Below are 26,509 nucleotides of genomic sequence, written 5' to 3'. Positions count from 1 at the left end.
TATATGCTACCAGCAACGTTCCTCTGGTGGAGCCAGGCCGAAGCCTTCCACTGCTTAAGTGGCATCCACCAATAGATTACTGCAATACTTTCCTTCAGGTCTCTTGATTGTTATGGGGATTTAGGGCCTGATCCCACACATGTTGAAGTCAATAGGGAATTTTCTGACCTCTGTGTGATCAGAATCACATCTGCCATAGAGGAGAGAAGAATGTAATATGTGTTGGATTCTGCTGAGAGCAACCTGACCTGAATCCAAAGAGGCTGAGAGTAGCTACTGCATGACTTAATTTAGAAAAGGAATGATTCAGTCGTCTTCACTGCCTCAGGAAACAATGCCATGAATGCACGTAAGAAATTAAATAGCACTTGGGAGATCAGTAAAAATAGTCTTATAAGTGGACATGAATGCTTGAAATGGATGTCCTAACAACATAGTTTAAAAGTAGAAGGAGCTTTTAACTGTTGTCAGTGCTCTTCCCAAATAATCTGCTGTTACTGCTAATTGGCATGAATCTTGCTCGTAATACCCATAGCAGAGATTTGCACTGAATCCATTGCTAATCCTATAAGCTGATGAGTTTGATAAAGTGGGTTGAACTGGGCATTGCTAATTTTATTTTCATGCTTCCACTTGCTATCATTCATTAACCCCCAGATGGCAAGCTGGTCTGTATACACAAACAAGGGAGCAATAGTCATCTTATTAGTGGCTATAACCGTGAGTGGGTAATGACAATAAAATGAATACATATACAATTTAAATAGAATGCCTTTTCTTATATGTTGATATGATGCTACCTGCTAAAAAAAGGACCAGATTCTCATCAGCACATGCAAAATTAAATCTAGTACAAGGAAATTCTATATTGAATGGCATTATTTTTCACATGGCTCACTACTATACCTCAGGCACCATAACATGTAATACTACTGCTCTTTGTATCTCATTGTCTTGTTCATTCAAAAGTACATACGCGACACTGTTTACATTCTGCACCACATACAGTTATTAGAGCAGCTATCAAGCACTGATAGCATATCTAGGGCTCAAACCTGCCCGTGTGTCTCCGTGAATGTAGTGCTAACCAGGGTAAGATCAAAGACCAAATTCTCTGGTGTTACAGTGGATGAGACATCCAACGTCTATTTTAGAGGAGATGCAAAGGACTGAATAAGCACCCGTAGGGTCCCTTCAGACACGTCTGTTTAAGGCAGAATCAGAGCGTAACACTGGAGCAAAGTGGAAAGGCTTACAATATTGACGCTTTATTTTTAATTCAATACAGGTGAGCTGGGCACCTTAAAGAGGATTACAAAAACAAAGGCTTGGGCCGTAAGATAAGACTTCCCAGATTTACATTTGCACCCTGAAGAGAAGAAAAATCTGTTTAGGAAAAGACCAGAAACTTTATCTGCCAACCACTGGCCTAATTTTTACATCAAGAAGCCGGAATAACCTAAAAATCCACTTTTTTTCTTATGAATTAATGTCTTATTGTGATATAATGCTTAGCTATATGAACACCTGGTAGTCCTTAAATAATTCTATACTGATACACTCTGGGTTTGCTTCCAGTGAAGGAAGTTTGGATGCAAAATAGCATCTCACTGAACTAGTAATAACCAGAAGAGTTTGGTTTGCGTACGACTAACAGGAGCTCTGCCCACTGCTCTCCCGGTAACCTGTGGCTCCTGAGCATCATGATCCTGTGCTCGGCAAGAGCCCTGTACAAAACACATTGCATAGGCCAAAACTGTGATTTCCATGGTCAGAACTCAAAAACTGTGACTTAATACAACACACTAGAGGGACGGTGGCTGGATCCACAGAACCAAATCAGATAATTGGGGAAAACGGACAGCATACTTCTCAGTAAAACTTTATACATATAAGTCAGCTCGGGTAAGAGAATTTAATTCTTGCCTAGGTATTACAAAGAAAAGTAGTTGCAAAGAAAAATATACCATTCATTATCTAAGGCTAATTTTCTTCTAGGCAGCCAGAGCTAGTTTTTTCTTTTATCCAAGAATGCTGCTTTGGAACAAAAGCAATACAATGGTGTGGATTATGTATTCTCTAGAGGAAAGAAACAAAATATTTAGCCTGGACTACTGAGGAAAAGCAGTGTTGAGTTTTTAAAATTACTTTGGCATGTTTGAGTTCAAAACAGCACAGCAAAAGCAAAACGCTTGTTAAATCAGTCTAGTGTGCAAGTATCATAGTAGATTTGATGTTCCAAGAATTGACTGCACCAGCATGTTAATTGTCAGGACGGGATTTTTTAATTTTTTTTTAAAGGATATTCACGTGTTGCCTTATTTGGTCACAGATGCTTTACTGCCTCTTGGTACAGAGGAAAAAATAAGGGAAAGAAGAAATGCAGTTGATTTAGTACAGTAACATTTTCGTGAACTCTAGCACCACGTTCCCTATGGAAATATATTTTCTGGACTGAACAGTATTCCTTCAGAGATACCAATGGAAATATAGCACTGGTCTTGTTACAATTGCCTCTCTCCACTTACTCCTGCTATTCCATGCTTCAGAGATGCTGTGTTTCTGTAGTTCGTGTTGAACCCAACTGGAATTGCAGACATTCAATGTTTCTTAAAAAAGCTCAGCCCTCACTGTCTGCACTACATGTTTGTTAGAGTGCTGGAGCAAATTGAAAGTATACCACTGTGGGTATAGAGAAGATCTCCACAGGAGAGGCTGATATTGCTGGATTACCTGTCAAAAATTATCTAAGACGAAAGGGGAAAGGAGCAAAGGGGAGTTATAAAACATTTGAGGGGGAAAGAATAATAATACAAAGTTTTAGAAGTGCTGTCAGTTTAATCAGGGAGTAAAGTCAGACTGATGCTTTGTAGAATTCTTTTGACTTCAGTAGATTTGTACCAAGGGGCTTGTATGCCAATACAGATTTGGCCCTTTTGTTTACTTTTTTTTTCATAACTGTATGTTCAGTCTTTATGCAGTGTTTACACATAAGTTTATGTATGAGCAGCATTTCCACCATGACCAGACAGCAAGCCTTATTTCTTTTCTGGCATCCAGAACAAAATAAAAAAAACCCAACACAAAACGACAATAACAAACCAAACAAAAAAACCACCTGCGTCTTTTAATTGATATTAAGGTATCACCTTTGCTGAACCTAACAAAGGGTTATTTAACATCCTTCTCTTTTAACTGTAGTTGCACAGTTACTGATTTCCAGTCACAATGAGGACTCAGAATTGGTGCTTTGACCAAGGGTTGTTGGGTGCATAAGTGAGATCAGATTTTGAGCTGACTCAAAATCTGCAAGGGAAAAGAAATGCTTTCTTTTCTGCAGAGGTGAGAATCAGCAGGAAGGGTCAGGGAAGGAAGGAATCTACAATATTTCCCTGTGGAAAGGTGAAGACAACTGCAAGGTGCTATGTGTGCTCATTATTCTCTCACACCAGAGTGCTGTTGAGAATGAACAGCTCAGTCCAGTTCCTGTTAGTGTCAGTGGCAGCAGAGAGAAGTCCTGAGCGGGCAGATGCCAGGCTCATGTTCTACACCCCAGCAGAAAGGATCCATTTATCATGGAAAAGACATAGTTGGTCTAGAGGGGTGAGGGCTGGGGAAGAGATGGAGGGTGAAGGACAGGTGAAGAGCTGATGAATTCATGCAGCAATGGAGAGAGGAGGAAAAAATCCAGATGTGCTATTTCTGTGATTCTAATAAGAAAAGCAGTACCCAGTTATGCTGGAGACAGTGCAAAAAGGGAATGTCGATGTGTACAACTATCTGCAGCTGGCTGATCTATGAGCTCATATGGTCACCTCTGCCCCTGTAGAAGTGGAATTTGCTATCTCTTAGAGACTGAGAAAGAAACAGACACAATTCTGCTTGTAAGTCTCTGGCCGTCTCCTGTTTCTCTCATCATGTATCTCTTGGGAGAATCTCATAACAATTAGTTTCTAATTGCTTCAGTAGTCTACGACTCATTTTATGCCATCCAAATGTAATGGTTCTTGCATGTTTCAGAGAAGCAGAAATTAATTGCATCATAATTTTTAAAACTCTTCTTCTTTCTGTCCCCTCCCTTCTTCCATCACATATTGCTGCATATTTCAAAAGAAAGGTAAAATATTAAAAAGGAATGGCGCTTTTTTTGTTTTGTTTTTATCAGGTACTCTTCTGCTACCACTCAATGGCAAGGATTCACCCTCATGTGCTATACATCTATTATAATGATGTAATTTGAACAATACTCCCAAAATTAGTGTGGCCCCTTTAATACCTCTCCCCGGTGCTATTTAGTTGGGGCAAGAAGGCTTTAACCTTCTGCCTTTTGAAATCCCCCTAGTAAATAACTGCATCTTGGGATCATCTCCAAATGAAATTTGCTTTCTATGCAGCAGCAAGGAGACGTGATAGGATTATAAAACAGGACTATTTTTCACTGCAGAAATGCTTGAACTCACTCCAGACAATTATGCAGCCTGCCATTTTACACATCATCTATTTCACTATTCCTGCATCAATTATCCTATTAACATTACTGCATACTAAGCTAGAACTTGTCATTGGTCCTGTAGACATGGAAAGGATGGGATATATTTCATATCAAAAAAAAAAGAAAAAAAGAAAAAAAAAAGGCATTTCCATGTGAGAGGCTTTGGGACATTCATTTCAGCAGCCTCGCTGCATGTTCTGTACAAAGTATTTTTATCTCACAGCCTGCTTAACATTGTTAATTTCTATCCTAATATGGTTTAGCTCAGGACATAATGCTGAATTTTCCATTACTCTGTTAGCTGTCAGCTGAATTGAAAAGACCCATTAATTAGAAAAAAATTAATAGCTTTATTCAAAGATTAACAGAAATTAGGGTGAAAACAAAATTGTTCCGATAGGGAGGGTATATGCATTTGCTGTAAATTCAGTAAATCTCCCAAAACACAAAGAACTTGTTCAGAATTATAATTAAGGAAGAAATTTTAACTCCCTGAAAGAACAGCTTGATAGCAATTGCTACTTTCCTTTAGATTTAATGTAGCATCTGTTACAATTTAATTTTTAAAGGACACCATTTTTAATTCCCATTAATCTCCAGAATTAAGAGTGTAATAAAGATCCTTGCAAACATTGACATTTAACTAGTCAAACTGCCTTTAGGAGCCTTTACAGAATATTTTTGCAATTGAGAAACAGCTTTGATGCTATGAGTGGGGTGAAATGCAAAGCCAGTACAGAACCGGTTGCATCTTCTCATCTTCTTCAAGAATTAGGCTGACGTGGATCCATAGGCTCAAACGACATTACAATGTTGGCAGAGAGGACAGTTTGTTCATTGTCAGGTTTGGAGATGTGTATTAGGAAGGACAATTTGAAGGTTGAATATTTCATACTTGTGTCTTTTTTCCATTAAAGTTGATAGGATGAAGTGAAAATGTTAGCTTTTCGACATCTCCCTTGATGAGAAAGTGGGATTTTGCAGAAGTTGAACAAAATAGCGGCGGACCTGTACAAAATATGAGCTCAGTGTCACATCCAAGAATTAATTAATAGAAGAAGTATCTTCAGATATGATAAAAATAGCAGAGGTGTTTGAAAGTCTGTGTAATTGGAGACCTACACCCTGAGTAAAACCAGTGCAGGCTGAGATACAAATATGTGCATAAACTGAATTGACAGAATAGACTTGTCTGGTCAGAAAAGGTTTTTAATTACAGCTGAGTTAGAGTGCATCTTCCCCAGGAAAAATTGTGATAATTCATTGCCATAATCCTAATTAACATATGCTGTCTACCACAAATGCCAAGGAAGACAAGGTTATCCGTAGTGAAGTGTGTTGGTGTGCTGCTGTGCTAGGGGAGACAGACAGTTCCAAACGTGCTGCTTTCAAAGTCAGTGCTGATGCTTGACTTAAACTGAAGTGTCCTCAAGCTCTCCTGATGCACTAAGAGTAATAAGTCTGACACTGATTTTTCCCTAGCACTTATTTTGGAAGGAAGTTACTGATGTCAGCAGGACTCATGACAACGTCGAGTAACTACATTTCTTAAGGAAAGGTTGCCTCAGTGAGTAAAACACATCCACTTGTTACATGGAAACCAAATCTATCCGTATTTAATATAATTTCCTTTGCCACTCTGGGTGATTATTGAAGACAGAATTATGTTTCCTTACACCACATCCCAAAGAAGCTGTAGGAACAAATCCTGCTATTTCATACAACTATGTAATCCTCTTCATTTTGCCAGAACTTTAGTCTGCCTGAAAGCACTGTGCAGGCATGCTGCCCTCTGCTTCCATGGCTACATGCTGGGCAGTAGTTAGGCAGAATGGGTGGGTTGCAAGACAGTAGACTTATTCCTGGAAAATGGAAATAAATCAGTTTTGTCCCCCCGTGAGGGTTCATCTTTGGCCACTGCCACTGCTGTACTGGGCTGAAGCCCATAACCGTACCCAGGTGGGTGAAAGTCCAAAGGGATGGATCTCTCTTTGAGAGCTGCCTGATGTAGTGTCCTTTGAAATGTTTGGGCTGAGAATTAAGTTCTTGGTGCATCTGACCATGAAGTAATTAACTGGAGGAAGTATTTTTACATAATGCTGACTGATAAGAGAAAAGAAGGAGCAGGAGGCAGGAACACTTATAAGACATTGAGGAGGGTGGTGAGGCACTGGAACAGGTTGCCCAGAGAACTTCTGGACGCCCCATCCCTGGAAGTGTTCAAGGCCAGGCTGGATGGGACTCTGAGCCGCCTGGTCTAGTGGGAGGTGTCCCTGCCCATGGCAGGGGAATTGGAATCAGATGATCTTAAAGACTCTCCCATGCACTCCTCTAGTGGGTAAGGAAAGACAAGACATCATCTTAGTCTTTTAAGCAGACAACACACACTGCATGTGGGGCTGAGAGCAGTTCTCACAGCCACAGTTTTACTTCCTCCCTTCCTCACCATCTTCCCCAAATGAAAGCCGGCAGAGGGGTGTTTGTGGGGATGCTGATTCTGACCTTCTCATGCACGAGGTAGGTGCTGTGGTGTGGGGTACAGAGGTAAGGGCTCCTTGGGGAAACCAGGGACCAGTTGTGAGATGAAGTCAGGGTGAGGCTATTGGTCTCCTACAGTCCCTTAGAGCTTCTTACAAGCAGTAAAGGCTTGGTGTAGCTTTTCACCCTTCTGGGCCTGTTGGTCAGCTAATGGTAATATTCTTTTGGTGCTCCTGAAGATGGCGGGGGTTTCTTGCAGGCACGCACCAAACCATTCAATCCTGGTACAGGGTGTTTTCTTTGAGTTTTAACCAGGGTTACCAACGCCTCTCCATCACCATTAGTACCATTGTTACAGTTAAAGAAAAACTCGCACAAAGCTCAACAAGAGCCTTTCTCTTTTATGCAGATATGCACAACAGGATTGGCAACAGCTATAGGTTTTAGGAGCTTGTTGCTGAAAATCCCATTAACTGGAAATTCCAGCCCGTTCCATTCAGCCTGACCGTAAGTAGGTTGATAGGCTCCCTGTGCCCCTACTTTCAAGACTCCCATTTCAAGTAGCGTTGCTTAACCTTGGCCGTGTAGTCGTGCTACTTCCGAAGTCTCTGGTGCTCTTTTGTAGTCCAGAACTACTGTTCCCTCTCAAGAGTGACGAGGGGGCACAAGGAGGAAGAATGGTTTGACAGTTCTCTGAATTCTTAAGTGTTTTTTGGGGCAATTTGTCATAGAAATCTTTCCTTTCATAATCTTAATTTGTCACCTAGAATTTCTGGGTTTATGGCTTTCTAATTTGAGAAAGGGTAATCTTTTATATATTGGCGTTGATGGCTGTGCTCCTTATGGCCCCAGACTGTACAGCACGTTTATCCTCAGCCTAATACCCTCATGAATGCAAGAGCAAGCCTTTCTTCTAGGTAAAAAGAATGAACACCCTGAATATCTGTTTCATAGTCCCCTCTGTATGTATATGGAATGGGGGGATAACAAACTAACCTTTCTTCCAGAGGCTAATTGGATTTCTCACAGTTTGGAAGCACCACTAATTCACCAGATATATTAAATTCAGCTTTAACATTCCTACCGGGTATCTTGGCTATTGACCTTTCCTCCCCCTTGCTTTTTATTCTATTCTATTTCAAACTTATCCATTTCCAATACTTAAATAAACAGGCACCTTGTGCTGCAGCCCTTTCGAGAGCAGTGTTTCTTCATGCATGAAGTCTTACAAGCTGCCGTGCACATACGTGCATGAATATTTCTTATTCCACTTAAATAAGCATCGTATGCTTATTATAGAAATAATGCATATTGGTGGGAAGCTGGTGTCCCTACTGTGGTTCAGTCGTATTAAACAAAATAGTCCAAGTGGACATAAAGCACTCATAATCAACCTACTGTAGTTAGACAGCCTAATTAAGAGGATCTGCATTTTTCACCAATAAAAAGGTGTAAAAATTCCCTCTTGCATCAAAGAAAACACCTGATCATGCTGACTTGCCCAGAATTTTCTCTTCTGAAGGTGAGAAAGGAAGAAAAAGTCTCTACAGAAGAGTGGACTTTGATTGTTTCAATCAAGCTATGTGGACTTAAATGTAGCGATGGCTCTCCACGAATACAAGAAAAAGTTGAGATCTCTGAATAATGTTTTAAAGAATGGAAATCCCACTGAATGTTTCTAGTGAGAGGTCAAATCACTGGCCCTGAAACCTAGATGGTAGAGATGATTTTTCCTACCCTTCATGATGGCTCACTGCAAACACGGTAGTGAGGGGACAGCACAACCATGGTCCTGCCAGGTTTCCACGTGGATGTTTGGTGGCATAGGAGAGCAGAGATGGAAGAGCGGATCCCTTACTGCTGAGTAGCTCAGAGAAGGGCTCCCCAAAGTGTAATTGCACATACTTCCATGGCATGGGCTGGGCATGCAGGAGTGCTCCTGATCCATTTTTGAATGTCAATATCTGTGCTTTTTCTGCTCATCTTTCTACTGCTTATCCATTTTAAGCAGTATTTTTTCGTAAAAGTGGATAAGTAATTCTCTTTCTGTGAATGCAAATGTGGAATCTATTGAGTGTGTGTGTGTGTGCGCATAGTTTAAAGAAATAATTGAATCCAAACATCTCTTCTTTTTAAATGCAGGAAACCAGAATCTAATAAAATGTAAATCAATTCAGTGTCTGCTTTGGGCTTGCAGTCTTCAGACTGTTAAAAATAAAGTATTAAGTGCTGTGCATTCCAATATCACCATCTTTATTTTCCATCATGTCCCCTTAACCCCTTAAGGCTTCTGAAATCTTTTTCCTTCTGGACACGTGGTGAAGAGCTTGTCAGAGAAGAGAAAGCAGTTAATTCTAAGTCTGCTCTGCATGTTCATTAATTCCCGATATTCACTCTGGCACATGACCTTGCTGAGTCTTCCTGTGGACAAGTCTGTATGTGTTTGGTTTCTGTACCATGCTTTATTGATTGCAAACACCAACGGATTAATTGTAAAGCACAGTTGCCTTTGTGATTTAGAACTTTGGCTTCTCACCCGAAATAAACATACCGCTGCCAATTTGACTTGGGGTACAGGTGTTGGAGTATAAATAAGTCCATCAGATTTCTGGTTTGAGTTAAAACAGAGTTTAAACAGATTTTAGTTACATTCTCAGCTCAGTTAACTCTCAGTGCCTGTCTAGCTGCTCATCTGACTTCCTTAACTCCATCTAGCAATGAAAGAGAAGGGACATGAGCAGGCATCTAAAATATGTTAATTGTCTTTAGGTAACAGATGGTCAGATGTGTTCAGTTTTATAGCATTTATTAAAGCAACTTAGAAAATAAGAGTATGTCTTAATTCAGTTCTGCTCTTGGTAGGCTTTATGTGTGTATGGCATGCAAATTATCTCCTATGTCTTTCTGGCCTTTAAGGAAGCTGTTTCCGAAGACAGTTTTTCTCCTGTTCTGAACTCTGGAAGCCTACAAGCTGGAGAAGTAAGATGATTTAAAGAAAGCAAATGGACATCTCTTTTCTTTGAGCATAACTGTTAGATTTGCAGAAACTTAGGGAACAGTTTGAAGCTACCTATGTACCAGTATCGCTTTCTGTCCTGTGTCGAAATTCTTGAAGAGGAGGGATATTACAGAGACAATAGTTAATGAAGTCATTATGACTAAAGGAGAGCGGAGCAGAGGAAGAAGCCTTGCACTGGCCTTCACTTTTCTTAAGACTTGTGCAGAGTCAAGCAGTTGGCTAAAGATAACAGTTCCCAAGAGGGAAGATGTTCACCCCCCAGGTTGAACATGTGCTGATGTTATTCCAAATCTCCCTTGCCAGTCTCTGCTGACCATTTAGGTAGAGGCAGAGGCTTTCCTCATTCCATGACATAAGGAAGAGATGGAAAGTCTGGAAGCAGGACTGTGTACATAAATCATTGTTCTGAATAATCACTATCTACAGTGTCTGATCATTTATCATTCAGGCTTACCTGGCTCCATCAGCTAAAAATAGGAACTTCTGATAAAGACATTTCTCAGAAAGGTGAAAAAGACAGTTCAGTTAACCCTCCTGGTGATGTATTCCTCTTCAGAGATGTGCTCTGTCATCTTCTCGACAAACACTGATGGCCAGTCCAGGCTACCAGAGGCCTCCTGCTAAAGTGGCAGCCACAGGAGCTGCAGAGCTCGATCCAGCAGTGAAAGGAACCGAAACGTGGCTGGAGCCTATGTTACTGCTGTGATGATCTTCATATTTGTAGACAGTGACAGTGAGGGCGACCCATTAGCCATGCAGACCCAGCAAACACTGTCATTCTGCAGATTATGAAAAGGAACAAAAAGAAGTCGGTTAATCATAACACCCTTTTAAAGCACAAGAGGTTTGGCCCTGATAGGTGATTCAGACTAAGGCTTAAGTCTTCAGGCTTTTGATTTCAAATTATTTTGAATTATTTTATTTATTAATCAATTGCAATTTTTAAGTACTGCTGCTGCCTCCTGGAGGATGGTAGAAATAGCCAGTTATTCACAGCTGTGCAGGTATATAAATATATATATATATCCTGTATATTTACTGCTCCTTTTCCAGGTGAACTCAGATTATCTGTAGCATCACAGATATTTCAGCAAACTGTGAGCTCGCATCCAGTAAGATGCTTGAGGCAAGCTCCATTTTGTCAAAATCCTGAAAAATGCTTAGTTCTCCAACTACTGCATTAAAATGAACAAGAAGGCTCAGCATCTCTCAGAAGGCTGCATCTTTCCTTTCTACAATTAAAGTTGCTGCAGCAGACAGTAATGGACTGTCACTGCAGAAATCCCCTCTTGTAAATCCTAGCTATATTGTCCTCTCAGGGAAGGTTTTTCTAATATAAGCAGAGAAGGATTTCATTTAACAAGAAAAGAAACCGCACTTAATGAAAACCTAATTGCAGTTTTGTACTCCCTAAAATCTCTGTTAATCTCTACCAACTTCTATTTCTTCCATAATATACATTATAAAGTTTTTAAAAAATCAAACCTTGACACAAAAAAAAAGTTACCATCAAATCTATTAGAAATAATTATTTTGTAATACATAAATTTGTGCCTTATTGACTGGAGTGTGAAGATTTAACTTCCTTCATCAGAATCGCTTAAGCTGTAGGAATTGGAGAGAAAACATTCCATGCAGTATTGATCCTTTTCAAGTCAATATTGTCTTTTTAATCCTGAATTTCAAATTAAATATTATCCTGCTTTAAACAAAGGCATGTGCAAATATCTTGGAAATGAATGCTATTTATCCTGTCTACTGTAATTATACACAAGTGTAATTTTTGTTATAAGTAAAAAAGCTTGTAGACTTAAAAATGGAAAAAGACAAGATCATACTAATTTGATGGTTTCGAGTGTCATTGCTAAGGGTGCATGATAACAGTCACCAACAAAATCACCATTTTCAGGTAGCAGCAGTGGTTTATGCACTAGCAGGCTACTATCAGTTTTTGTCTTGTGCTTTAATAAATTTATAGCTAAGAGCAAAACGCAGCACTTAAAAACAATGATTTTCAGGTTATCGGCTGGGGTAAATTTTTGTTGATGTGAACTTTCTTTCAGGGTTTTCATGGTGTTCCAAACCATATTGGGTATAATTAGAACAGTAGATTAGAGTAAGCTAAAACAGAACATGTATTTTCAAAACAATCCAGACTGCTTGCAGGGAGACCTGTACTATTTTTTTTATTTCTACTGAGAAAACATGAGAAAAAAGACTTTTGAAGAATGGAGTTAAGAAGACTTACAAGGTTATTCTGGAGTCACCAAAAACCCCTAAAACAATTAATGCAGGGTAGAGGTTTGGCCTTATTTGTCAAGAACAACCCTGAAATGTTCCATAGTGACTAATAAGGTCTGGAACCAGCTATAGCCACAGAGCAGCCCATGGTCGCACTTCCCGGCTTGCGTCCCCTCTAGTTTCATGTCTTTAATAGATGAGCATGTGTAGGGCTTTCACCTGGTGTTTTTCTTCCGTGCACCACTCGGGCAAGCTGGCTCTGGTGCTGTGAGATCCAGCACTTAGGTCATATGTTTTCACAGAGAAAATTTACTCCAGTGACTTTATATAGACAGCAATACATATGGGGCATGTTTCAGGGACATACAGTAATGATCAAGGATTTAAGTTTAATAAACAAAAGGTAAGTAGAAAATGCCACACAGGTAGTGAACATAAGCAACATAGCTAAAAGTGCCTAATATGTGACACCTGTTATTTTCTGAATTTTGCAATGTTTTGCCCTATTTAATGAGAGTGGCGTTCTTTTTTGGCTGTCTTTTCTACCTTGTTGTGGTGAGTTCTTAACAGTGGAAGTTACAGCAGGAAACAAAAGTGAACGAATAAAGCAAATACATAAGTTGTATGCTGAATATCAGGAGCTCAACAAGCAGATTATCTAATTTCTTTACCAACATCCAGTACCCATCCTACTATCTGAAGGGACAAGAATGCAGAAAAGTGAATTGCAAGTATCTCTGCTTGACATGTAATCGGGTTTCTATTCTTGTGCATGCTGGTAGTTTTCCATCGTGTTTGAACCCTTGATCTGAAGGCTTTCTTCATTGCCCGGACTTTCTTTTTGCTTGTGGTGGTTGTGAGTATTTCAAGGACAAAATATACACTTTGACTTATGATGTGGAGACAATAAAAGCACCTGTGGATTCTTACTGATTTCATCTAAAAGTCTGGGAAAGTTTTGAACCCTTGTGTTGTGATCTAGCTTTGCACTACGTTTAACTGCAGAGGGGCTTCTGTACTGAAGGGTGAGCTAAGCAAGCCATAAGTCTTTTCCATGCCCTAAGTATAGTACTTAGCATTCAAATGGGAACGTGTGTATTGAGCCAAACCCAATTCTTTGCAAATGAATCAGTGCATCCTCAGGGGGAGAACTGTAATACCAACTGCTGGTTTGAAATGTCGAATTTCTGTGGGAGAATTCTCTATAGGTAACATGCTAACTATTTTCAACCTAATTTTAGGCAAACAGAAATTGGAATTCACTGAAGTTTGCAAAGAAAATTCTACCTTTGGTCAAAGCCATAGCAGATTTCAGCTTGCTCCATTTTAAAAGTCATGCTGATGTGAAAAGCAAGCTTTTCGCAAATGTTTGGCATCTTAACCAGAGCTGGCACTCTTAGGCAGTGCTTTAATTATACATTATATTAACCAGTGTGAAATACTGAGCCTTATTAAGATAGCCAAAAGCCTTCTTTATAGTTGATTTATTAGAGCTTGAAATTAACTTTTCACAGTCCAGCTCAAATGGATCAGTAGATATGGAAATTCAGCTCTGTCTACAGTAAGTTTCCCCACAGTTACCTCCAGTGCTCTCTCCAGTCCCTTGCAATGCATCTACCCTCTGCAAAGACTCCAGTGCCCAGACATGCCAAAACACTGGGCATCAGCTGTCAGCCTGATACCTCCATTATAAATGTCAGTGCCAATCTTGTGGTCGCTTGGAATGGACTCCTGAAAAAATGGAACTTCAAAAAAAAAACACGTTTACCCTGGGCTCACCCAGTGGTTGATGGTCTGTACCAGGCTGGCTGATGTTGGAGATGTTCCGCTCTGGTGTGCTTGCAGATGAGCATTTTTTCTCCTCCTGACACAATACTTTTTCGGTATATGGCTGGGATGTCAGGAGCTCAGGTTGAAGTCAATGAGGTACTTTGTTGTTCCTCTAGCCCTTAGAGGCAGGTGCTGTGCTGAATACTTGCCTCTTGAATAGCTACACACAGGCTTTGAAGTTAGGCCTTCCAACATTTTCTCGGTATTGTTTTTCTTGTCTTCAAAACGGTGTTACTTTCCACTTCATATGAGTTTTGAAAGCATTTTCTGAAGACAGAAGAGCATCATCTTTCTTTGAAAGGCATCACATGGGTCTGGAGCTTCAGGTACTGCAAGATACAATTTCCCCCTATTTAGGATAGCAAAAAAGAGAAGCAAGTTATTCACAGCCATTAGCCAGCATGACCAGGTCTTCTGTTTATCTCAGGTTTCTGTATCCTGCTTTTGTAGTGTCCCCAGACAGGGGTCTTAGTTTTAGGTGACTGAAAGCTATTGCTTTTCCTTTTCCCACAGAGCAGCCCTAGGGCAGAGCTCCCACAGCAGTGGCTGCCGCACACCTCCCCTCCCCTTGTCTTGTGTCTTTCCCACTTGGTAACCACCTTCCCCACCCTCAGCCTTCTGTGGGATGGGCGGCTCTGCAGTGAGGAATGGTGCTTTATCATTCTGTCTCGGAGTGGCAAAAGCAGGGAGAAGGAGACACAACATCTGGAGTCAATCTGTGGATTTAAATGATGCTTGGGTGGGAAGGGCGCCCAATGACACTTTGGGCCTCTCCCTCAATGGTGCAGATAAACCTTTTGGCTTTAAAACCTATCATCAAGACTGCCTGCTCCAGAAGAGTCACATTTCTGCACCTGTGCTGTGCCCAGCAGCTCTTTGCCTTCTTAGTGGTTCTTTGAGTTTTTATTCTGTTGGTACTAAGATATTCATCAGCATGGGCGCTGGTGTCCCAGCCTTGCCTACCAACATGGCATGGGGGCACCCCAGCTTCTTGTTTCAGAAGTAGCTCGGGAATGCCTGTGTCATTCATTAGGGTTACAAATGTATTCTGTCAGCTCCTGAATGGATTGGAAATGCCATACTTCATAGAATTTGCAAGGTACTTGGGAATTTTTTTCCTCTTTTTCAAATTACGCTTTTACTCTTGGCTTGCCCAGAGAAGTCGTGTGTTGCGCACCAGCCTTATGGGAAGTAGGACTGAATAACATGGGACAGGGGGAACAGTGGAGAGGCAGCTCCCTCCTGTTTAAATTAAAACTAAGCCACATCAGAATGTTGCCAATTAAAAATAAAATAAACGACTTTCCTCTCTCTGTAGGTGACCTGTCTCCACGATTTCTTTGGGGATGATGATGTGTTTATCGCCTGTGGTCCAGAAAAATTCCGCTATGCACAGGATGACTTTTCTCTGGATGAAAGCGGTAACATCAAACACAGGCTGCTCTTCTGTCTGTGTTTTTATTTTATTTTCATTCATTTGCTTGTATCAGATAATAATGCTGCATGCTTTTTTTCCTGTTTTTTAAGACGTAGTACATGGAATTTAACATCCTTTTGTGATACTTGTACAGTCAGTGGATATTATAATTGGGCAAATACAGACTGAAGTAGCCCAAATCAGAATGGATGGTTTGCTACACTATTTGACATTTACTGCAAAATCTGGTAGTGTATATCCTTTCCGTTTTATCCAGCTGCAGTCAGATAGTTACTTTTTTTTTTTTGAGAACTAAACAGTAGACATGTGAATATTAAAAAATGGGGAAAAGCACAGTTAAAAGTAAAATCAGTCCCTCCACTGCTTTCTTCTGCTGATTCAAAAAGCAGGGCAATAAATCCCTTTTTAGGGAGGGGACTGGGACAGCACCATTATTTGTCCCTGTTACAACTGCAAGCACAGATCTGTAATAATGGGAGTCTCTATGATCAATTAAGCCATGAAATCTTTGATTTCACAGAATATACAGACCTTGCTTGTAGGAGTTACTTACCACCTACCCCACTGGCAACTGTATACACCAACAGTGCAGGCTGTCTGCTAGTGCCAGTGAGCAGCAAGAGTAAATTAATGTAATTTTGACCATTTAAACTAGAAGAAAATGTGGTCTCCAAATATTCAGGCTCATTTCCCAAAGCTCTAGGTATCCTGTATAAGGACTGAAAGCCCCATGGTGTCTTACGTGCTACAAACTGGCTTGGCATTGAAGACCAAAGAGGACTTTTGCTGTATACCAGGAAGTGAAGCAGCCTCTAATCTTCAAACACTGTATTTTTATGACTCCTTTGCAAGCCTGATTTCATTTGATGCTGGTACTTCTGACCTGTGTACTCCAGATGAACCCATTTGATGGTCTTGGGTAATTCAAAGGAAGTTTCCAAGGTTCAGCTGAAACTTTGCAGGCAGAGAATAAAACCAGTGTCAGGCTGGGGAAGCAATCTGTAACCTGAGCTTCATATTTTTTTTTAACACTCGGCAGTTGAGTCAGCTCCACAGGGAGTTCCATACTGTAAAACAGTTTGGATGCAATCCTGGCAGAACAACTTGATGGGAAGCCCAGCTCTCTGCCTACACTCCTGGTTACTACTGATTTTTCCAGCTTGTATTTCTCTAACAAAAACAAGCCAAGCCTGCTGTTGGGAAGGCACCGAGTAACTACAGCTCACAGTGGTATTTTCAGAGTAGGGGTGCCCAGCACCTCTCAAGAAGCAGATGAGGAGCTATTAGCCAGCAGCGTTTTCCCATTTTGCACCCATCATCCTTCCTTGTTATGAGGCAGATGCTGCAAGAAAACTGTGAGTCCTGAGGTCTTGCAGATGAATGTCATTTATTAAAATCTCCTCTCTCACGGGGTACTTCTTCTTGCCGCTTTGGATGACATGCACTTGGATTGCTGGTTATTATGTTAACTCTGGCAGGACATCAGGAAAGAAAATGAGAAACAGCATAAGAGAGGATTATGTCATCTTTTTCCTCCTGAATGCCCACCACAGCTTCCGCCCTGTAATCCCTGTTGCTGAGCACCTTCCAGATGAAGTTGCTGTCTCATTCGTACCCTGATGGTTTCAGCATCAGGCCATGGAAATGTCACACCCCTCAGCCCCCTCCCTTGATGTTTAGAGGCCTGTTTACAGTAACTTCAGCACAGTCAGGTTTCTACCTTTAGAACCTTGTTTCAAGATGTGCAAATGCTCAGTGATTGCCTTTGGTGTACTGTCACTTGCCAATGGCTGAGCTGGAGGGATTCCTCAGAGTCAGCCTTTCTGCGCTGGAAAATGCAAAGCTGAGTTTCTTTTCCAGGGATTACTTCCCTGGGAAGAAAGTAAATTTGAAAGCTCTTGAGAAGATGCAACATTAGCTATTTTCACTTTTTAGGTTTATTTTTTTAGGGAGTAATTCAGGTGACTAAACATAGATGTCTGACACTCTGTGAGACCCCCTTTGTTTCTGAGATACGCATGTGATGTATGTTTGACAGATATCACACAGGGGCCTCAGGAGACACGCTCTGCTCTGGAGAGGCTGTACTCTAGTGTATCTCACATGGTATTTGGTGCCTATGGCTGGGCAAATGAATCATGCATTAAGATCGAAATGTTGCACAGTTTTTGTTAAACAGGTATATGTAAGAGCCTTGAAAAATATTACTTCTGCAGTGACTGAAGATGATTTTTCCCCATATTTTGGCTTGGCTGGTTAACACCAGGAGCAGTTATTTGCACACTCTCCCTACAGGCTATTTCACAGTGTCTCATCAAACACGATATTCTTTAGTATTGAGGAGGGATAGTCTACCTTCCACACCTCCCCCCCCATTATTACTGCTCTTCATGTATAAAAAATTGGGGATATATTGGTGCCGGAGCCCTACAAGCCTTTCTGTGGCATCATCTGTGAGAAGTCAAGTACCTTTGAAAAAAATACACATAACTTTTTCTAGCCCTGATTTACAGTTTCCAAACTCCATTTAGCAGGAGAGAGAATAAACTCATTGTAGGTTTAATTGTCACCATGTGGTATCCCTGGAGCACACAGCATCCTCTCTTCATATTCTTGTACTGCATGACCCAACAGCGAACTCTCTCGCAAACCATCTGGAAGAAGAGACTGACTCTTGACTGTCTGAGAATGAGGAAAGCCTGGGGAAAAATTTAAGGCAATTACATTTTCATAGATATACTGATATATAAATAAATAAAACATACATTTAGGTCAGACAACTTGTTTTTGGTTGACCAATTATTTATCCGCTATGTGCTGCCTTAGTTGATTCCCATTAGGGAATCCAGTCAAGGGAGTCCTCAGTCCAGCCCATGCATGCTTGAGCTGAGCTTTTCCACAAAAAAAATGTCTGTAGGTGGAACATCTAATTCGTGTCTGTAAAAAAGACCTGGTGTTCACATCTTGGTGAGGACAATCTGTTGTAGGAGATGAAGTGAGACCAGTTAGCATTTGACAAAAAGGAAATCCCTTTTTTATTGCCACCTTCTTAACTGGGTTAAGTTAATAACTTGAGGGGTGGAAAGTGCTTTTTGTGTTAGCTCTCACGGTTTTGAAAATCTGGCATGCCTGAAATCCTGGGACACACAGAGGTCTGTTAGCATTTCAGTTCCCTTCTGCAGGACACTGTAGATCATGTTTACATTTTCCACTCTTCCTGGCCTATTTATTTTTTAAGAAAACACAGTTGGGGTTCTCATCTGCTCATGTCTTTAAGTACATAAATCTACTAGACTTGTTTATACAAACCTTTCCGAAAGAGATGAGTGGCCAGGACAGAGGATGTGTTTTGTAAAACCATTTTGTCTTCTTTGCTTTCTGCATTGGAAAAGTTGCAGCTTGTTGAAACCACAGAAGAGGTTGATTTGGGATGGGTGAAAGCCTCCTGGGGCAGATGTCCCATCTGCCACTTAAGAGACATTTACATCATGCCACGAGCTGTTTGCTGGCTTTCTGCACCTGCAAAAATTCCACTCATCATTCCTATTACTAGGTCTTTGCAGAAGGTTTACAGCAAATTAACTGGTTTTTTGGCCTGATTCTTCCCTCAGTCAGTGTTGACCATTTTCATTGTGCTCACTAGTTGGTGAGAACCAAGGCAAGGGTAAGGGCAGAAAATCTTTGATAGGACAGAGGTAAGGAGATGGGCGCTGCTAGGGAGCCAACCTGATCTTGACATACGCTGTCTCAGCATCTCCTCTAGAGGAGCAAAGCTCTTCTTCTTGACCTTCCTCTAAAAAGTCTCCTTTCTGCCCTGGAGAAAACGTGGAGATATCAGCTTTTTTTGCCATTGATATTTTCTACAGCTCTTTGGAGACAAAGCACTAAGCTGCTCTTGGGTGTTTCATAGCTGGTGTCCATAGGCAGCGAGAGTAGGTAGGGACATAACCACAGTTGCTGTCTTGTTTCCTTAGAATGCCGGGTGATGAAAGGGAGCCCTGCGAATGCCACAGGCAGTAAGTCATCTCCCACCCCTCAGAAGAGCTCAGCAAAGAGTCCAGCCCCCATGCGCCGCAGCAAGTCTCCAGCCGATTCAGGTAACCATCAAGATGGTGAGTGATTGTTTTCTGGTGTCTGAACATTAACTGTGCTCAAAGGTGGTTTTGGATACGTTGACCTTGGGTGTTTGCATATGAATCTGTGTCATTTTTTAAAAACAAGAAGCTAGTGCTACTGCACAGGCGCACATAATAAATATTGGAGAGGAATTCTCTGGTCAGTTAAGTGTAGTTGTGGCTTTAGGTCATACCACCCACAGTCTCCTCCCCTAGCAAAATTTTAAAAGAAGTTTCCATTTCACAAGCAGGAAATCAAGGCCCACAGTGCTCCCATATGTTCCCTATAGATACAGAATGATTTAGAATAACCTCCCGTGCAATACAAATGTTAATTATTGTGCAGGTCAGTAGTGTCCCCTTCTAATCATTATTTAAAGAAGACCAATGACCTTGCAATTGGGGAGCTGGTGATGGGCTCATTGATGTGACAGTGAGATATTCGTTCAGTAATAGAAGAGAAGGAAAATGGCAATCCTGATTTGCTGCAGCAGCTTACACCATTTGAAATGCCTCCCTCCCTCTTCAGTAGCAACTGGATTGGTGGTGTAGCACGCCTGGAGAGCTGCAGAGCCTATAAGTTAAAGGCTGGACCGAATATCACACTTCTGGTAATTGATAGTTTTTAGAGTCATGATGGAGAGAGTGTATGTCTAGGTGTGTCATCTGTCTGCCTGTTTTTTTCCAAAAGAGAACCAGACATAGCCTTTCACTAAGATGGCCAAATCACCAAATAAGCACTGCAGGATTCCATAAGAGTTTCATAGCTTAAATTCAAGTGACCTATAATATCAACAGGTGATACAAAACAGAATGTATGTTTCACCTTCATGGTAACACATTATATATTGCATGTGAACACCACACAACAGTTGACCATCAGTAGATACTGGATTACTGGATATAAAATTCTCCTGACAGGATTCAGAAAGACTTTCCCTGGGAAGTAGTTAATTTGTTTACGGTCTCTTGATGCTCTTCAGCTACTTAAAGAGACAATGTGAAATGGGTTGGCACATGCCAAGACTCTGTGATTTTAAAAAGTTATTTCTCTGTAAGGTGATTCTGCATTCGTAGAGTTTTCCTTCAAGATTGCAGTGTTGGCTGTTCTTAAACTCAGGCTTGCTATAATCTGAAAAGCTTTTAAAATCCCAAATGCATGGTAAAGTTACATAGGTACATTGAAGACATGATGGAAAATATGTTGCTGATTTAAAAAAAACCAAAGAACTTCCATTCAATGATCTGGGAGTCAGCTCATGCATGAGTTGTGAAACAGCATTTAAACCTTCTCCATAAGCATCAGGTGCTAATTACCATCAGAACTAGACTTTATTGCATGAACATATAGTCTAATGTGAAATGGCAACTATTGTGTTCCTGATTTTAACTGATTGAATGACTCACAGGAACAAAATGGTGAGTCATCTGATGAAGTTTAATGAACACAGTTAGTAGAGCCTTTCAGAAGGGGATTAAAATAACCAGAAATGCTGAACAATAGCCAGCTCCTGGAGTTAAGATCAGTAATGAAGAACAAATCAGGTTTCTTTAATCCATCTAGACAAGGGTCTTTCATACTCTCCTGTGATTTCAGTACAGAAAAAAATGGCAGCCTTTCCTCCTTAATGAGAATAAAAAATGACTGAACTCTCTCAGCGCTGGAAAGGTATATAAAGACAGATATTTTCTCAGGACAGAGAGGAAAATAGAATACCATCTTGTCTTGTTGTCCCTTGAATTTGTAATAAAGAAAGTAGGTCAACACATTACTTAAGAGTCAACATTTACATAAACAATCAACAGGTTTAGCTGGATTTTGAAGTTATTGCATTAAAAAGGCAAGGAATGCTCAATGAAGCCTGATTATTAAAAGATGATCTGACCCATCTTTTATTTCAGCATTCTCACTTATTTCATTTGTGAAAGGATTTAAAAGCAGTTTTATTTCAAGTATATTAAATATTTTTGCTATGTGTTTGATCTCCTACCCATTTATACCTTCTGTCTTCGCTGTCTTTCACTCCGTTATGGTTGTCATATCAGAACTTGGGGTTTTCTTGATTCTGTGTTATTAGTTGCTGTTCTTTTCAGTTCTTCTCCATGTAGGTTTCTGTATCGTTTTTTCCACCATGGTCTCTAAGCCCAGACATATCTGGGCACTGATGTAAATGCAGATTCTGAAGTAAATCTCCATGCTGCTTGAGTGAAAGAAGTCTGAACCCTCCTCATTACAAGCACACCACAGTTACAGAAAAGGATGTTATTTTTTTCCATTTTTCATCCCAATTATTCTATTTCCCTCTTATAGCATATGGGAAAATGGTACATTATTTATCAGCAGCAAAAATGAGAATGCGGTAGATATACATGTGGACAGTGGTCCGCATGTATGGCCCACAGAGGCAGCTAAGGCTTAAAGCAGATTGTGCATGCACAACTGTGCCTCACTCCTTGGCAAGAGCTTTGGTGCTGCCAGCAGATAGCGGACAAAAGTAATAAGTCACTGTTATATCACAGAGAGAACAGAAAAATACTGCTTCAGCAGAGCTTGCTAGTGCTAATTCTGAGGATGTAACGTTGGCAGCATGCAATCATTGCATCTGCTTTCTCTACCATTCACTGTAGGAACACTTCTGATCTTCAGGTGTCAATATAAATAAAACACTTCTCATTCGAAGCTGTGGAAATGCTTTGTGCCTGAGCAGCAGCTATCCTCCACACAGGCTGGGGTATTCGGGGACTTGTGTTTTATCCCAGTCTCCTTCATTGACTCGCTCCATGGCTTTGAATGCATCATTTAAGCTGTTCATGCCTTCTATCCCAATGGATCGTCCAAGACAGGGATAACCAATCTGTATACAGAGCTCTGTGATCTACCCATGGAATCATGCACAGGGAAGTGCTTTGAGGCTCTTTATTCGGGCTTTTTGTGTATTCTGAAAGCATTTGGAGAATAATATTGGTAAAACCAAAGCTATTACCTCACAGATTGCCAGAGACAAAAGACATCTCCAGCAGCAGAGCAGCTGTAGCATGTGCTCCAGACCTTCCAACAGAGGCAAGCTGCACCCTAGCAAGGCCACTGTCTACACTCCAGTGGATCCTGCACCTGCAGCCTGCTCCTGCAACCTGCACGCTCTCTAATGCATTCAGTGCTGCCGCAGTAAACTGTTGGGTGACGCAGGTGAATGAACACAACTGTGTGACTCAATGCTGTGTTAGCCATTGTCATAGACTGTGTAGGTAGATCCCCGTCTGAGTTGATTTGTCAGCCTGGAAGCTTTCTATGTAGGGATCTGCCTTCTGTGCCAGGTGATCTCCATTCATCTTTGATATCCTTTGCTCCTTCTGGTTTTGGCTATGGATTTAGTGATCTACTTCTCAATGAGAAACATAGATAACTAGCTTTCTGGGAGAGTCATAAAGCATACTGCTGTCTGGAGTCCAGTTTCCCCTGATGGCACCCAAAGCTTTGTTCCTGACTGTGGTCTCTGGGGCCACCTCTGAGTCAGAACAACAGTAGAATACAGAAGGAAATATACATAGGAAGTCTGTAAATCTAGCGCTGAAAAGGAAGCAGTTTCCAAGCCATTTAATCACTCCTATCACCAGCTAGATGTGAACTGTAATGTATTCCTTGACTGTCTTGTTACAGCGGTCCTGGTAGTGAGGCACCTAAGTGGTCAGCTCCCATTCCAAAATAACAAGAACTAACATGGAGCAACAAAGAACATATAAACAAAATATTTTGTTAGAAAATGCCAGGACAAAAGGCTGTGCACAGAAGTGCAACTGCACAGAGAGTGCCAGCTCCCAGCTGCAGCAATTCGAGTTCACTGGTTGAATTGCTACCTTCTGCCGGAGGTAATCTGCCTCCTGCCTAGTTGTGTCATGGCCTCGCTGTGAAAAGCTCAATTCCCTCTAGGCAGCCAGAGCCCTTCAGCTCCAAGGATATTCAAAAAATGAGGTAGCTAATCTACAGAAACATGTGAAACACTGTTTTCTTGACACGGTACTTTTATCTCTTTATTTACCATACAGTCATTTAAATGAATGAATGAATGAGAACTAAATGAATGAATGAATGAGAATTAAATGAATGAATGAAGAAGTGTCTTTCTATAAGCAGATGGTAACAGATGACAGTCCTTATATTCCCAAGGGGAATGCTTTCTTCCTTCTTTCATTAACTCCCAACCCATATATATGCCTTCTCAGCAATGCCAGTGTCTTTCTGTTTTAATCCAGCTATTCCTCCAGACACTGTGCTGATCGTTCCATCATGGGGCTGTTTTCGTCTCCTGGTTCAGTTTGACTGAAAGGCCCTGGCTGCTTTGCCAGCAGTTCCCACTGGGCTTCCAATATATCCTTTAGTTTCGCATCTCCTTGGCGCTGAAGCTGTGATGCAGTCTCTCATCTATATCCTCCACCTAACTCCCCTACTCCCCCAAAAATGTTGCTTCCAGCAAGGTGGGGTTAGCGAAATACAGCAGGATTTTACTTCTCCCTCTATAAGAATGTATCCAGGTGCCTTTCTCTTCTGTCTCCCAAATGTTAGCTAGTAGAGCTGAACTAGTTTCTCCTATATCAGGTGTGAATTGAGACTGGAAGGGATTGGTGTCTTTATCTGGCCTTAGTTGAGCTTGGATTGTGGTACTTTAGTACGGACTGAACATGCTAAGAGAGGCATAAGCAAATTGGAGAGAATCCCAAAGAAATTTCCTAGGGTTCACACAGGCTGAAGGAAATGGACTGATTGAGCTTAGAAAAAAGGAAGATCGAGAAGGGACAATTTCACATGCTTCAAATGCATATGAAGTATTAAAAAGAGGATAAGGATCAATTTTTCTGTGTGTTTATCAGGGATATGACAGGATATTCATTAAATCTTTAATAAGGGATATATAGATCAGATATTAGGAACACTTCAATTTTAAGCATCTTAATCACTGAAGCAGGTCTCCTAGGGAGCCTGTGAGTCCCTGTCAGACTTGGTGCTTTTAAAAAATAAGATCTCTATTGGGGATGACCCAAATATATCTGATTCCAATGTAGAGCACAGAATTGGAGTTACAAAGCTTCTATGGTTATTTCTAGCCTCTGTTTTTCTTTCTATGCATTCAGCTTTGATAAATGACATAGCTTAAAGCAATAAAATCCAGACTAAACTACACCTGCAGTATACCAGCCAATTCATTCTCCTAACATGACAGAGGAAAACAGGGCATAAGGAGATAAGTCTCTGTGCTGCTGCAATGGTCCATGAAATTTAAATGGGGTAGGGTCAGCAGGAAGTTTGGCAAAATTTCTTTAACAGACTACTCCAATAAGAAGTCAAACCAAACAAAAGACAGAGATACATCTCAGAGGAGAAATATAGGGGAGAAAATAATGATGTCATTTGCCATTACTTTGTTATAAAAATATGGATTTATCTTACAGTAAGTAACTCACAACAAACAAGGGTTCAGTTGTATAAATACGTGTGCTGTGATAGGAGAGTTTAAAATTTTTAAAACCAGCATGATCTTAGTCCTTTGCAGTACAGAGCCACAGGTCCTTGAGCTGAAATTTGAAAATGTCTTTCTTCAGCTTTGCCTTGATTTGGCTCAGGGAGCCGATGAGCAGGGATCTGAGGCACTGCTGCAGGACTTTAATTTCTCAGTCCTCTAATGGAAGGGTTTGGATAGAGGGACAAAAGCATATTCACAAGGCAGCAGCAATTAGCAAAACAGATACAGGACGTCAGTCTGTCCTGACTGCAGATCTGGCTCCCCAGGGTCATTATATATGAATGTGTTAAAAAGGCAGCAGATGTCTTTTGGATTGCACACAAGATAGAGCAGCTTGTTATCCCACGTGCACTTATTTGCATTCTGCTAGCTCACAATCCACAGTACGCATCCAGCGGAGAGATCACCCTCAGACCAAAACGTGATGGGAAAAGGGTGTCAACGCTGCAGAGCTGAGTGCTTGGGAGTTACGAGGTGCCTGAGCAAAGGATGCCTGTGCAATCTGAATTCTTCCACTTGTGAATAAACACTACAATGGAGTCTTTATTTTTTCTGCAGACTCTTCTGTCCTGGAGGGCAGGGTGGCTTGTGCTCACTAAATAAGCTGCTATTTCTACATTTGCTTTATGCTGTTCTTGTTCTGGTTGTTGCCTCTTTTTATTTTCTTGGTGATACTTCAAGTCCTGACCTGGAGACAAAACTATCTACATATTTCATAGTTCTTTCTCTCACTTTTGTGATGTATGAGTACGTGCTCCTCAAACTAGGAACTCATCTGCAGAAAGCTGGGAACCCCAATGGAGTAAGGAGTATTAACCTTATTTTACAAATTGTTAGAAAAAGAGATATTTCCACACATTTTCAGCGCTCACTGTGATCCCTGGGCCCAGCTTTTTCCAGTTCTGTTCATTGATAGAAATGTGAGTTTAAAAGATGGACCCCACTAACCTTTTTTACAGGTCTCCGTGCTTATCATTGCTGGACATTCAGATCCAGAGTCCCAGTCATCCAAGCAAACCTCAGCAACTCTCAAGGAACAATTGCGTATGAGAAGTTTGGCTAGAATATCTGTGGGAGAATCAGACAGAGAATTCATTTTACCTGCATCTCTCATAGCCACCTCAAACATGACATGATGCTATATTCTCCATCCTCCCTCTCATTTGCTGGACAAATCTGATTTATCTCCCGAGTACAAATGCTCTTGTGTGCTGAAGGAGGTAAGGATCCTATGAAACAAGTTCTACACATGATCATGCAAGTAAAGGATGTGTCATATGCACAACGGGGCTTTAAGGTAAATTGAGGTTGCAAAGCAAATAGAATTACATAAATAAGACATAATACACAAAGAATAACACGGTGTAAAAAACCCAAATG

The 26,509-nt window shown here is 40.9% G+C and overlaps 1 protein-coding gene across 2 annotated transcripts in view; it reads left to right on the top strand.

Moving 5' to 3' along the window:
- The window catches only part of DCX (doublecortin), an 84,567-nt gene that overhangs the window by 40,771 nt on the left and 17,287 nt on the right, over positions 1 to 26,509 (top strand). The window contains exons 4-5 of one of the 2 annotated variants that reach the window (XM_063346367.1): positions 15,379 to 15,481; positions 19,473 to 19,610. In XM_063346367.1, coding sequence (XP_063202437.1) covers positions 15,379 to 15,481; positions 19,473 to 19,610 — 241 coding nt within the window. The remainder of the gene's footprint in view (positions 1 to 15,378; positions 15,482 to 19,472; positions 19,611 to 26,509) is intronic. The other variant, XM_063346368.1, reaches the window with a different exon arrangement.

Source organism: Chroicocephalus ridibundus, chromosome 9 (genome assembly GCF_963924245.1).
Source record: "Chroicocephalus ridibundus chromosome 9, bChrRid1.1, whole genome shotgun sequence".
NCBI lineage: Eukaryota > Metazoa > Chordata > Aves > Charadriiformes > Laridae > Chroicocephalus > Chroicocephalus ridibundus.
Note: the sequence above shows the minus strand (reverse complement) of the source record. Positions and strands in the feature narration are given on the sequence as shown.